The sequence below is a fragment of the Chlorocebus sabaeus genome, chromosome 5 (genome assembly GCF_047675955.1).
Source record: "Chlorocebus sabaeus isolate Y175 chromosome 5, mChlSab1.0.hap1, whole genome shotgun sequence".
NCBI lineage: Eukaryota > Metazoa > Chordata > Mammalia > Primates > Cercopithecidae > Chlorocebus > Chlorocebus sabaeus.
Window position 1 is genome coordinate 25,451,967 of NC_132908.1, and position 14,196 is coordinate 25,466,162.

The 14,196-nt window shown below is 46.2% G+C and overlaps 1 protein-coding gene across 2 annotated transcripts in view; it reads right to left on the bottom strand.

Annotated features, from left to right (window-relative positions):
• Positions 1-14,196, bottom strand: part of GTF3C1 (general transcription factor IIIC subunit 1) — an 86,681-nt gene that overhangs the window by 66,189 nt on the left and 6,296 nt on the right. For both annotated transcript variants that reach the window (XM_073015257.1, XM_073015256.1), the window contains exons 3-5: positions 8,747-8,923; positions 8,353-8,496; positions 3,879-3,975 (exon numbers count right to left, since the gene is read on the bottom strand). In XM_073015257.1, the coding sequence (XP_072871358.1) occupies positions 3,879-3,975; positions 8,353-8,496; positions 8,747-8,923 (418 nt within the window). The remainder of the gene's footprint in view (positions 1-3,878; positions 3,976-8,352; positions 8,497-8,746; positions 8,924-14,196) is intronic.

A 14,196-nucleotide genomic window follows, 5' to 3' on the forward strand; every position in this document is an offset into this window, starting at 1 on the left:
TGAGACTCTGTTTAAAAAAAAAAAAAAAAGAAAAAAAGAAAAAAATTGTAAAAATTTACATGTGCTCTGTGAAGTTACAACAGAATAATAATGGGTATTTCCATCTCATCACTCCTATTTTTGCAAGGCTGAAAACCAAAATGATCCTAGGAACATCTCCCCTGCAGGGGTGACCAACAGCAGCCTCCAGTGCAGGCCGTGCTTTTAAAATTGATACAATGTTTTTCTTCAAGAAAGTAATTTACTTGCCAACATTGAAAAGTGAGTGATTTCACATAAAAAAAGACCTAGATTCTGGCTTCTCTTGAAAGGGTAAGATCTGGCAGCCAATGCTAGGACTGTAGCTCCTCACAGCAACAGTGAACAGGAGCCTCGATCAGCTGCTCTTCAGCGGGGCCCACGCGGCTCCAGGGGGTCACAGCTTTTGTGCTCCCCCATCAGAGCCTCCAACAATGAAACTGAAGGTCAGTTGCCATTTATCATTATTTTTGTGCTGATTTTCTCTAATGGTAGTTAGAGGAAAGTTAATTTCTTAAACCTATATTATATCAAAAATTTATTTTACACATGGTCCATATTGCTTGTGGGTATCACCCTCCTGGGCACTGCTGCCATGTGATTTTGCAGTCCCTGGAGGAGTAAGGCAGGTCACCACAGCTCCCAGTGAAGGAGCGAACAGCAGGAGGCATTCGTGACTGAGAGCTCTTTGCTGAGTCTTACAGGTTTCCTCTTACACTCTGGGGAGAGACAGGGAGCAAATGTCTGTGGGCTGCTGCCACCACATATGTGTGGTTACCCCCAGGCTAACCAGCACTCCAGCCCTTGGGTGGCAGAACATATGGCTATCAAAACAATACAGATGACTCACATATGGCTCATTCAAAGTCACTGGCTTGTACATGGCATCTATCGTTAATCTAGCCATGCCCCCAGCACCATAAAAAGACCCCATGGAAACTCATCCATCAGATCCCAGCCCTTGACATATGGCACTAAGCCCTGGACCATCCTAAGAGGGGAAGGATGATGTAGTCTTTCCTTCTGAGGGGCTGCCATCAACGACTTGCACAATCTGGCCAGCAAAAAGATAAAGAGGCAGTGAGTCTTCGTACCAAATCCCCCCCAAAGGCAGCATCCATATTCATGGCCTCAGCTTCATCTATAGGCTAATTTTCACTGAATCCTGCTCAGCTCTCTGTGACCCCAATTTCCAGCTGTTGACTAGACATCACCAGGGGAAAGTCACAGAAGATCTTCATACCGAATACGTCCAAAACTCAGATTTGTCCTGTGCCTCCTCTTCACCCAAATCTGCTCCTCTTCCTGACCTCTCTATTTATTCAACTCTCATTCAGCAAATATTTACTGAGCATCTACAGGGGGCCAGGCACTGTCTTCATCGTGGGGGCTCGCAGTGAGCAAGTAGATGTGATCCCTGCCTTACAAGCCTGCCTTTGTGCTGCCTCGGTGAGCAGCAGCCACTCCAGCAAATGCACTGGCTTCATCTTGAGATCCTCTTTCTTCAAGTCACCTCTACATCCCAGTGTAGGCACTCACCACGTCCTGTTAGTTCCAGCTCCAAAATGTTTCTCAAACATTGGCCCTCATGGCCACAACCTCGCCACCTTCTTCCCATCCCCTTCCCTCTACCAGCTCATCTGCCTAGACTGCAACCTCCACCTCCCAGGCTCAAGAGATTCTCTTGTCTCAGTTTCCCAAGTAGCTGGACTGGTGCATACCACCACCCCTGGCTAAGAACTTCTTCATTTCTACACGGCCAGCAGCAGTGCATAAAGCTAAAGTTTCAAGGCTAAAGTCCCCACTCCTCAGCCAGCACTCCAGTCCTTTCTGATCTGGCCCCTACCTTCCTATCCAGTCACACAATGTGCTGGCTGCCCTCTGGATTACTGCCCACTTCTAAGCATGTTGCATGGCCTTCCACAACTCATGCCTTTGCACCAGCTCTTCTCCTTTCCGTCAAATGCCACTTTCCCTCTGTGTGGGGGAAAAGCCCAGCTCAACTGTGCTTTTGGCACAGCTCTATGAGGCTTTTCCCAGTTCTCTAAAGAAAGCACCCCTCTCCCGCTACTGGCTCGGCTACATCCTTCCAGGTATGTGTTCACACGCCTACCCTTCTGGTTAGACAGCTCCATGACAGTGTGAGACCTGTTGTCATCCTGGCTAACTTTTACCATCTTATTGTGGAACACAGTTCTAACTCAGCATACACACTTCCTGAAGTATTTGTTGAATGAATAAGTGAAAGGCTGTCCAGCAACAGTCAAGGCTTGCTGCTAACACAGACCACAGGGCTGACCTGAAACCAGACTAGCCCTGTCTCCCTGCCCCTGAGTGACTTGGTAGGAGGGAGGGTTTCAATCTCCAGAGTCTGCATGGGCTGGACAAGCAACATCAATCCACACGGTGGCCAGTTATTTGTTTATTAAGCCGGTAGGAAGTTCCTTCGTTTCTGCCAGGGTTTCCTGAGAGGCCTTCTCCGTCTATCTTTGATTTTCTACTCTGATAAACTGAGACACACAGAAGCAAAACACTTCTCCCCTACTACAAACAGCAGTGCTCATGGAATGACAAAGGGCCCTGCCTCCCTGCCTCGTGTCTGAGAGGTGACAGGAAGCAGGTGGACTGCAGGGGACCCAGCCAGCGCACAACTAGTTCCAGCTAACTGCTGTCAGGAGAGAGGGCAGACCCAGGCTTCTCAGTTCTCGAGATAGACTGGAAACCTAGATTTTTATGGAAAGTCTCAATTTTTTAAAAAATGCTAGGTCAAATTGATTTTTAACAGACCAAGTCTGGCCCAAAAGCCTCAAGACTGTAACTACTGCTTTAAAGAGGCTTAGGCAGACAGTGAATCTAGCAATGCGGAAGATACTTCCTTTCCCTGTGAACAATGAAATCAGAGACTAGAACTCCACCAATGCAACGCGGGGAAAGAACAAGGACTGTCCTAGTGCCTGTGGTCAGACAGAAGACCACTCATTAGGGGACTAATTACTAGTCACCAAAGAGCTTGACTTCAAATGTTCAGTTTTAAGTTCTGGTTTCACACACAGGGCAATCTTGTTTTCCTTCCATCTCTAACATTGGCTCCTTCCTGACTTGCACTGAAACCTTCCAATCAGATTAGAAGCAGCACCCCTCCGCCTTTCTCCCTCTCACGCTCCCTTCACTGGGGCCCAAAGACAAAGCAGGTCAACAGCTGCCTTCCTCCCTGCGTCCTCTCCCCTCCCCCTCAGGACAGCCACTCTGCTATTTCAGTACAAAACCACTGGGAACAAGATCACAAGCTTGATTACAGAAGTAAACCTAAATGCTACGTTTTCCTATTCCGCCTGAACTTTGATAATAGGTCCCAGAATGAACTCCAGGGGAAAAATGGAAGTCAGGCAAAGGCAAGAATTTAAATGAAGGACAAAGCACTCTCTCATTCTAAAAAAACAGCTGGGCGTGGTGGCTCACGCCTGTAATCCCAGTACTTTGGGAAGCTGAGACATAAGCATCACTTGAGGTCAGGGGTTCAAGAGCAGCTTGGCCAACACGGTGAAACCCTGTCTCTAATAAAGATACAAAAATCAGCAGGGCATGGTGGCGGGCACCTGTAATCCCAGCTACTCAGGAGGCTGAGGCAGGAGAATCGCTTGAATCTGGGAAGGACACAGTCCGTACTCCAACCAGGGCAACAAAGCGAGAGACTCTGCCTCAAAAAAGAAAAGAAAAAAACAACAAACAAAGGAAAATCTCATTTGCATCAAATCCAGAATAGGGCGTTGGGTTGCAAATCATTCATCTATGCCTGACAAGACCTCCCAGCTATGGTACAGATCACACCCAGCCCCGCCCGTGGGAAACCCCAGGCTCACCAGCTCCTCCCTCAGCTTTCCCAGCGTCTCTATACAGTTAGTTCGTGTGCTCAGCATGCCGGAAAGCTTCTCCATGAGGATGTCGTATTTGCTCCTCCTGCAAGAAACACCGAGCGATTCGTTTTTTCAAACCTGTTGCTGAAGTCAATATTTACTGCCTGTTTCTTAAAGATGACAAAGCAAGAGTTGACTTAATCATTTGACAATAAATGACAAAATCTTTTAGGTCTCAAAGATCATCCAGCCCAACTCCTACCTTCTACAGGTGGAGAGACTGTGGCTGTGAGAGGTTCTGTCATGTCTAAGGCCACCTTTCTAGAGGCAACGTATAGACTAGACTCTAGGACTAAAACTTGCATGACATGACTCTGTAAAACATCTTTCATTTTTACAATACTTTTAAGTTTAGGAAGTATCACACATATCTTCTTACAAATCACTTGGTGAGGGGCCCAGCAAAATCCCAGCACTTTAGGAGGCCGAGACAGGCAGATCTCTGGAGGTCAGGAGTTTGAGACCAGCCTGGCCAACATGGTGAAACCCCATCTCTACTAAAAATACAAAAATTAGTCAGACGTGGTGGCAGGCACCTGTAATCCCAGCTACCTGGGAGGCTGAGGCAGGAGAATCGCTTGAATCCGGGAGGTGGGGGTTGCAGTGAGCCAAGATCATACCACTGCATTCCAGCCTGGGTGACAGAGCGAGACTCCGTCTCAAAGAAAAACAAAAAACAGATCACTTGGTGAGGAAGGATGGGGGTTATTCTACAAAGTTAACAGGCTTTACTGAAGTTCAGGCTGGAGACACAAACCTAGGTCTTCTTTCTCTAAATCCAGTCCTCTCCTTACTCACTGGGACGCCACTCTGATTCTGAGGCTCCGGTTCCTGTTCCTGACTACACTGGCGTGGCAGAGGCCACTTTCCATCTCATTTCTACTGTGAAGCGGATGTCATGATCAATGCTTCCAAGCTAACGGCCAGCAAAGGAAGCTATTTAAAAACACTGAGGGCTCTTGACTGTGTAAGTCTAGGGAGAGCTCAGGGAGGGGTGCAGGGAGAAATCTTGTAGCCAGTTCGGCTGGACAACAGCTTGGCTTGACTTACAGTCCTAGGGGGAGGGAGAGCACACGTATGGGATCCAGAGACTATACCCACTTCCCCATCTGTACTGCCTCTCAATGAATGAAAGAATAAATGGAGGGACAGATGGTTAATGCATATGAGCCACTCTGCATAGGAGGCACTGTGTCACAGCCATTTAATACAAGAGGCAATGGTGGTTCAAAGAGATCAAGTGACTGCCCAGGTGAGGGGCAAAGATGGAAATACAGATCTTGACTTGATCTAGTGTTCTCTCTCCTACGCCACAGCTGCCACCCTGTGTTCTTGGCAGAGCACAGGCTACACACAAGTGAAGAGTTTGGTGAGACAGTTACTTAATCAATGGATAGAATAACCCAATTAAAATGTGAATTCATAAAAGATGCTTCTCTCTAATACTGTACAGTTGGCTCTTGGATAACATGGGTTTGAACTGGTCAGGTCCACTTATACAGTTTTTTTTTTCATATTTATTGAAAAAATATTAGAAAATAGATATATATTAAAATTTTTGGAGATTTGTGACAGTTTGAGAAAACTCAGACAAACTGTATAACATTAGAAATATTGAAAAAATTTTAAAAAGGTATGTCATTAATGCATAATATATGTGGATACTAGTCTATTTTATCATTCATTACCATAAAATATACACAAATCTATTATAAAAAGTTAATCAAAACTTAACGCAACCATTTACAGACCATACATGGTGCCATTTGCAGTGGAGGAAATGTAAACTAACATGAAGATGCAGGATGAAATCAAACCTGCATAAAATTAACTGTAATACGACAGTGTACTACTGTTAATAATTTCGTAGCCACCTCCTGTTACTATTGTGGCAAGCTTAAGTGTTGTGAGTATTGGCTTAAAAATGCCATGACAGGCCGGATGCGGTGGCTCATGCCTATAATCCCAGCACTTTGGGAGGCTGAGGTGGGCGGATCACCTGAGGTCAGGAGTTCGAGACCAGCCTGACCAACTAAAATTAGCCGGGCGTGGTGGCACAAGCTTGTAGTACCAGCTACTTGGGAGGCTGAGGCAGTAGAATTGCTTGAACCCAGGAGGTGAAGGTTGCAGTGAGCCGAGATCGTGCCACTGCACTCCAGCCTAGGCAACCGAGCAAGACTCTCTTTAAAAAAAAAAGCCATGTGATGCTCATCATCTCTGTGTGAGCAGTTCCTCTCCAGTAAATTACTTATTGCAGTAAAAAGTGATCTCTTCTGAGGTCGGGAGTTCGAGAACAGCCTAACCAACATGGAGAAACCCTGTCTCTACTCAAAACACAAAATTAGCCGGGTGTGCTGGCGCATCGCTTGATCCCTGGAGGCAGAGATTGTGGTGAGCGGAGATCACGCCATTGCACTCCAGCCTGGGTAACAAGAGCGAAACTCTGTCTCAAAAAAAAAAAAAAAAAAAAAAAAAGGTGATCTCTTGCAGTTCTCACGTAGTTTTCCTTGTGTTTAGTGCAATACCATAAACCTTGACTGACACCATGGGACCCATACAAAGGGCCACTAGTGATGCTGGAAATGCTCCCAAGAAGCTCCCAAAAAGTCATGACACTTCAAGAAAAAGTTAAGTTGCTTGACGTGTACTGTAGAGTGAGGTCTGCAGCTGCGGCTGCCCGCCATTTCAGACAATTTATCTTGTTAACAGACAATGTAAACTTACGGTATCAATAAATACGGTACAGTATTGTAAATGTAGTTTCTAAATAACATTTTTCTCTAGTTTACTTTATTGCAATAATACAAGAACAGTATAACACATGGAACAAAACATGTGTTAATTAACTTTATATTATTGGTAAGGTTTCTGATCAACAGTAGGCTATCAGTAGTTGTTTCTGGGGAGTCAAAAGTTGTATGTAGCTGGGCACGGTGGCTCACGCCTGTAATCCCAGCACTTTGGGAGGCCAAGGTGGGTGGATCACTTGAGGTCAGGAGTTCGAGACCAGCCTGGCCAGCATGGCAAAATCCCGTCTCTACTAAAAATACAAAAATTAGCTGGGTATGGTGGCAGGTGCCTGCAGTCCCAGCTACTCAGGAGGCTGAGGCAGGAGGAAGGCTTGAATCCGGGAGGCAGACATTTGACAGAGATGCAGCAATGATGATTTTCACCCCTGGAGATCCGCAGTCAATAAAGAGTCTACACACATGCATCAAGCACTTTCTTTAGGCCAACCTATGTGCACTGTAAACTTTAACATTTACATGTAATCATTCTCCCCGCTTTTGGAGGATGCACCTCCCCTCCCCACTATCCCTCATTGCTGCCTACCTCCACCCCAGAGAGCTGCTGGCCAGGTACTAAGGGGCTCAGGGCTTCCTCAGCCAAGGGCTGCTCTTCCCAGGCCCTGCACCAGCTTGAACTTTTCCTATCCTGGCTTCTGCCCCTCCCATAAAAAAGGGCATGAGTTTGTGCAGTATGGGCTGAGATCTCTGCAGAGTGGTGAAACTTTTCTGTCCCTCATTCCTATGCCAGGTAATTAGCCACTCCAATGGCAAGGATGAAGTCAGAGATAACCTACTCACTCCCCGAGCCTCCCTGGTCCTCAGAAGGGAATGTGCACATTTAACCAGTTTGCTGTATCGTCTGGACAACAATATCCCACGAAAATAGCAATATTACACATTGTTATCGCTTAGCAGAACCTTGCCATCTCGTCCATATAGGTTATTATGGTTGAGCGCTGCAAAACATCCTATTTGAAACTGACATAATTCAACTACAATTCTGCCACCACAACAAATCAAATCTGACTCACTTTTATTTTTACATCTCCCCAAAATGTCACCAAAATGTTAATGGTTCCTATTGTTGGCTGTGAAGTTACAGATTTATTTTTCCTTCTTTTCTGTATAGTTTTCTGGTTCTCTAAACAAGCAGGACTTATTTTCTCACACACACACACACACACACACACACACACAAATAGATAACAAATATCATTTTTTAAAAAGCTATAGTGATATTCTAATTTGGCTTCTATTATTATTATTATTTTTTATGACACAGGGTTTCGCCCTGTCACCCAGGCTGGAGTATAGCAGTGCAATCATGGCTCACTGCAGGCTCAAATTCCTGGGCACAAGCGATCCTCCGACCTCAGCCCCCTGAGTAGTTGGGACTACAGGTGTGCACCACCATGCCCAGCTAATTTTTTATTTTTATAAAGTTGCGGTCTTGGTATATTGCCCAGGCTGGTCTGGAACTCTTGGCCTCAAGCGATTCTCCCACTGCAGCCTCCCAAAGTGCTACGATTACAGGTATGAGCCACCATACCCAGCTGCCCCTACGATTTTTAAAGCATACTACACATGGCTGCAACTAAAAAACCTAACATTTTGATCACTACAAACCATACCTGTCCACATGAAACCGGTTCAGTAGGAGGAGGATTGAGTGTTGCTGGGCTCCAGTGGGTAATCGAATCACATGGGACTGCATTGTAATCAGCCCGTTTTTGTTCAAAATTTTTCTGTGATAGTGCAGCTTGCCAGCATCAACCCTGGAGGAGAAGAGCCATGTCATTTGCTTTGCTGGTAGCTTTATCAACGTATAGAATCTCTCATTTGGACATAAAACACCAGAGACACAAACCTCCTGTCCAGCCAACCTAAGAAAACAGTCACTGTGCGATCATGGCCTTGAAACAAAAAGCCATGCCTCGGGGAAGATACCATAGCAGGCCCCTGCGTTTGGGGTTCAGGTTGCAATGATGTATAATTTAAAGCAGAGAAGCAAATCCTCCCACTTACTTGAAAGCAGTGGTGTGAAGGTCTCGCTGGAGCTCCCCTTGCCACCTGGACCGGCCTAGCCGTTCCAGGATGCAGTAGGAGAAGTCGGGCAGCTTCAGGTCCGGATCCCCTTCCTGGCCTATCAAGGCCCTGTACCGCATGGCCTGGGAGGCAACGATGATCAGTTTCTTCCCCCACCTGCAAATCAGAAACAATCGCATGAAGAAATAAGTTTAACTGATTTTAGGAAAACAGAGATATGAAAAAGAAATGTACAGAATCCTTACTTTCTGCTTCTTCCTAGGAGTTCACAAGACCCCAAAATTAAGCTAAGCAAGTTTTCAGTCTTAGAAGTGTAGTGTGCTAAAAAAGACAAAAAGGAGTATAGTGTGCTGAAGGAACAGGGCCAATCTTATTTCCTTGCTGAAAGTCCTGCAGGGCTTGCCAAAGTGCTCAGGCCAAATCCAACTCCTCATCCTGGTCCTCCCGGAAAGCTCTCCATGGCCCAGCCCTCCCTGCCTTGCTCATCTCATTCTCCACGGCTCTGCCCCTCACTCACAGGAGGCTTCCTGTTCCTAAGACAAGCCTCAGGGCTTGCTGTTTCCTCGGCCTAGCTGCTTTTCCTCCAGGTCTTTAGGTGACTGATTTCTTCTCATCATTCAGGTCACAGCTCAGTTGTCAACTCCTCAGCCTTTCCAGAAAATGCCAACTGGAGTTCCAGCGCCACCCCCACAATTTCCATATTCTTCATAGGACTTAGCACTCTCAGAAATGACTCTCTCTCTCTCTATATATATATATATATATATTTTTTTTTTTGCCAACTTTCTTGTCAGTTTCCCTCATTCAAATATAAGAGCAGGCACATTGTCAACCTGTTCAGCAGAACATCCGTAGTGCCTAAAATAATGAATTTGGGTGATAATAGGGGCTCTGTGTATATTTGTTAAGTAAATGAACTAGGCTAGTGAGCTGGACTGATAAAATAATCTTCAGAGTCAAATGCCCTGAACGGTGCAATCAGTGGACCTGCAGTCTCATTTTGACTTCACTGTTGAAGGCCAGACCTTGCACAAATCATTCATTCCTTCTACTAAATTGACATGTGAGAAAGAATGCACCAGAAGAGGCCAAAACCACTTCCAAGCAAGGCATGTTAGGACAGCCCAAGTGAGAAGACTCATTTCTATGCTGACACCTAACAGTCCTTACTGTGCACTCCCCATCACTGATGATGGAGACTCCACCACAGTGCCTGGCCTGCTCAGTCTAACATCTTGAGCAAATTAACCTGCTCCATTCACCCACACTCAAAGTCCAAGCTGCAGCTGAGAGATCCCACAAGGATGTGCTGCCGGGGAACCCATCCCTCATTCGCTCCTTGGCATCAAGTTACTCAACTGGAGAAGACTCATGTTTGAATGTGTCCTCCGAAAGTTCATGTATTAGAAACTTAATTTCCATTGTAACAGTAGTAAGAGGAAGAACCTTTAAGAGGTGATTAGGCCATGAGAGTTCTGCTCTGCCCTCATGAATACATTAATGCATTTATCGTGGGAGTGGGTTAGTTACCTCAGGAATGGGACATCCTTGCCAGATGCTGGTGCCATGCTCTTGGACTTCACAGCCCCTTGAACCATGAACCAAACAGACTTCTGTTCTTTATAAATTAACCAGTTTGTGGTATTCTGCTGTATCAGCAGGAAATGGCCTAAGGTAGAGGATCCCCCTTTCCCAGATGAAGGAGTCACCAAGGGTCCACGTATAAAAGCTCACAGGCTACCAATCCCATTTATTGGGAGCCAACATCCACTCTTTTCAGCCCCAGGATTTACAGATACCTGGTCACGAGGTCCTTCTGCAGCGCCCTCCCACTCAGTAACTCAGTCTGACAGTTTTCCTTCCTTCTTTCCCACACCAGATGACTTTACTTCTACAACTAAGTAGGTACAAAGGAAAAAACAGGCTGTTTTAACTTAACTGCATCTTTCTTCACATTGTTTGAGACCTGAAATCAGTATTTTGCCTAAGTCACAAAAGCCCATATAGTCCATCTTCAAAAAGAATGTTAGGTTGTGAATATACATGACAGAGAGTTCACTTTATGTATTTGAATTTCACGAACTTAGGACCTATGCTCTTTTGTTCTCAAAACAGGCTCATTAAGTTAAATTGTAAGAGGTCAGTTGGGGGAAAAAACGTTTGAAAACAGGGGCACTGGTTTGCTGCTTTTAAAACATCATGACTCTGACTAGTTTACTATCCTTCACTGTCATGATCCCTATGTTTCTGTTAATTATTGCCAATTAGCTGATTCGATGACTCCCGCTAGTTTTAATTTGCTGACTATGGTCATCTTACAGGTTATCAAACGCCAATGAAGTACCATGCAAAGTACGCCAGTATATCAAGACAAATAAAAATAGTTTCTACCTTCAAGGAGCTCACAGGCTACTGAATGAGGAAAAAAACGTAAAATGAACAATTCTAGTATAAGGTCATAACTTCTCTGACAGAAAGAGGCTCTAGCTGTTGATGGCATAGATGAGGAGCCCTAATTCAAATATGCGTGTATAAACACGAGTGTATGCACAGGGATTAGGGAAAACCCCTCAAGGAGATGATGTTTTTTTTCTTTTTTTGAGACAGAGTTTCCTCTGTCGCCCAGGCTGGAGTGCAGTGGGGCTATCTTGGATCGCCGCAACCTCTGCCTCCAGAGCTCAAGTGATTCTCCTGCCTCAGCCTCCTTAGTAGCTGGGATTATAGGCACTTGCCTATATGGGGTTTTGCCATGTTGGCCAGGCTGGTCTCAAACTCCTGGCCTCAAGTGATCCACCCCCACTCAGCCTCCTAAAGTGCTGGGATTACAGGTGTGAGCCACCGCACCAGGCAAGGAGGTGACTCTTGTATTAGCAGTGAGCTGGGTGGATGAGAGAGAGAAGAGGAAGGACACAGAAGCTGCATGGTTACAGAGGCACGAAGAAGCACACCTGCTCCTGGAGGTAAGAGGTGCAGCATGGCTACGAAGTCGGAGTGTGATACCCAGCAAAAAGCAGAAAGAAAGCTTGAGAGGCCAGCAGTGTCTACATCCCCAATGGCCCTCTGATGCCGTGCTGGGCAGTTCAGATTCTATAACATGAGTCAGGGGTTACAACTTCAAATGTGTATTTTTAGAAGCCGGCTTTGTGCCGGCATATTATAGAACTAAGAGAGCAGGAACAAGAAGGATGGAGTCCCTGCCTTCGAGCATCGTATAATCTAGTGAGGAAACAGTGACATAAACAAACACTTAAAACCATTTTTGGTGCCATAAGGAGTACTATGATGCTGTCTGGGCAATGGGGGACACTTCCAGAGGAGTCAGGTTGAAGCCTGAATGATGTGGCGATGTGAAGATTTGTGGGCAGAATATTCTGGGCAGAAGGAACAGCACACGGATTGCCTTGAGACAGAAAGGAGTCCAGCATGTTGAGGCTGAAGTGCAGTGCAGAGTGAAGAAACTGAGGTTGGAGTACTGTGTGGGCAGGGGCACAATCACATAGAGCCTGCGGGGACCTGATCAGGAGGGCAGGGAGCACACACGAACACAACTTCATGGTGTATGGAACCAGGCGGTACACGGCCAGCTGAGGGGAACTCTGGCCTATAACCCCCTGTAAAAACCTGGTCTCAGCACAGCTAGATCTTGTGATTTTTCAAGAAAAGCTAGAAATCCAGGTTTTTAAATATTAGCAATGAAATGAAATTAAAAACCAAACAGAATACCATGCTGGGCACACAAAGCTCATCTGTGGGCAGATTTCGTCAGTTTGAAACCTCTGCCTAGCGTGGTCAGGGTACATCCCATCACACTGGGGCCTAGGAGAGTCCCACGTTTATGGCTTGTACAGCGCATGCATGGGAGTACATCTGACCAGAATAAAGAATGAGAAAAGGCAGTGCTATGGTTTGGATGAGGCTTGTCCCTATCAAAACTCATGTTGAAGTATAACTACCAGTAAGTCGGGCACAGTGGCTCACACCTGTAATCCCAGCACTTTGGGAGGCCAAGGTGGGCGGATCACCTGAGGCCAGGAGTTCAAGACCAGTCTGGCCAACACGGTGAAACCCCGTCTCTACTAAAAATACAAAAATTAGCTGGGCGTGGTGGTTCATGCCTGTAATCCCAGCTACTCGGGAGGCTGAGGCAGGAGAATCGCTTTAACCTGGGAGGCGGAAGTTGCAGTGAGCCGAGATTGCGCCATTGGACTCCAGCCTGGGCGACAAGAGCAGAACTCCGTCTCAAGAAGAAAAAAAAAAAAAAAGTTTAATCACCAGCACAGCAGCACTGGGAGGTGAGGCCTAGTAGAAGGTGTTTGGATCATTGGGGTGGATCCCTCATAAACAGATTAATGCCACCTGGAGAAGAGAATGAGTTCTTCTCTTGGGAATGGATTAGCTCCAGTGAGAGTGGGTTGATGTAAAGCAAGGATGCCCTCTGGGTTTTGCCCCTCTGCACACGTTCACTGTCCCTTGGACCTTCCACCATGTTATGAGGCAGCACGAAAGTCTTGTCAGAAGCCAGTGCCATGCCCTTGAGCATCCCAGCCTGCAGCACTGTGAGCTAAACAAGCCTCTTTTCTTTGTAAATTATCCAGCCTCAGGTATTCTCTTCTAGCAACACACAACACACTAAGACGGGAAGATAAGGCAGGTTTGGGGTGAAGGAGAGTGATGATCACACTGAGTATGCACGGCAGGTTATTGGAATAACACATATGCTGCTTGGGAGAGGTCTGGGACTAGACAGAGAACCTTTAGAAGCAGTCAATGTGGTTTTTTGTTGTTGTTGTTTTTAAAGAGATAGGGTCAGCCAGGCGTGGTGGCTCATGCCTGTAATCCCAGCACTTTGGGAGGCCAAGGCAGGTGGATCACCTGAGGTCAGGTGTTCGAGACCAGCCTAACCAAGATGGTGAAACCATGTCTCCACTAAATACACAAAAATAAGCCGGGCGTGGTGGCACGCACCTGTAATCCTCGCTACTTGAGAGACTGAGGCAGGAGAATCACTTGAACCCGAGAGGTGGAGGTTGCAGTAAGCCGAGATCGTGCCATTGCACTCTAGCCTAGGCGACAGAGCAAGACTCTGTCTCAAAAAGAAATAAATAAAGATAGGGTCACGCTCCATTGTCCAGGCTGGAGTGTGGTGGTGCAATCATAACTCACTGAAGCCTCAAACTCCTGGGCTCAAGCAATCCCCCCATCTCAGTCTCCCAAGTAGCTGGCACTACAGAGTGTGCCACCATGCCCAGCTATTTTCTGTTTTTTAATTTTTTGTAGCGATGGGGTCTTGCTATATTGCCCAGGCTAGTCTTTAACTCCTGGCCTTAAGCATTTCTCCTGCTTGGCCTCCCAAAGTGCTTGGATTACTGCTCAGCCCACCAGCCAACATTTAAGTGGTGGAAGTAGGTGAATCCACAAATAAGCTGGTG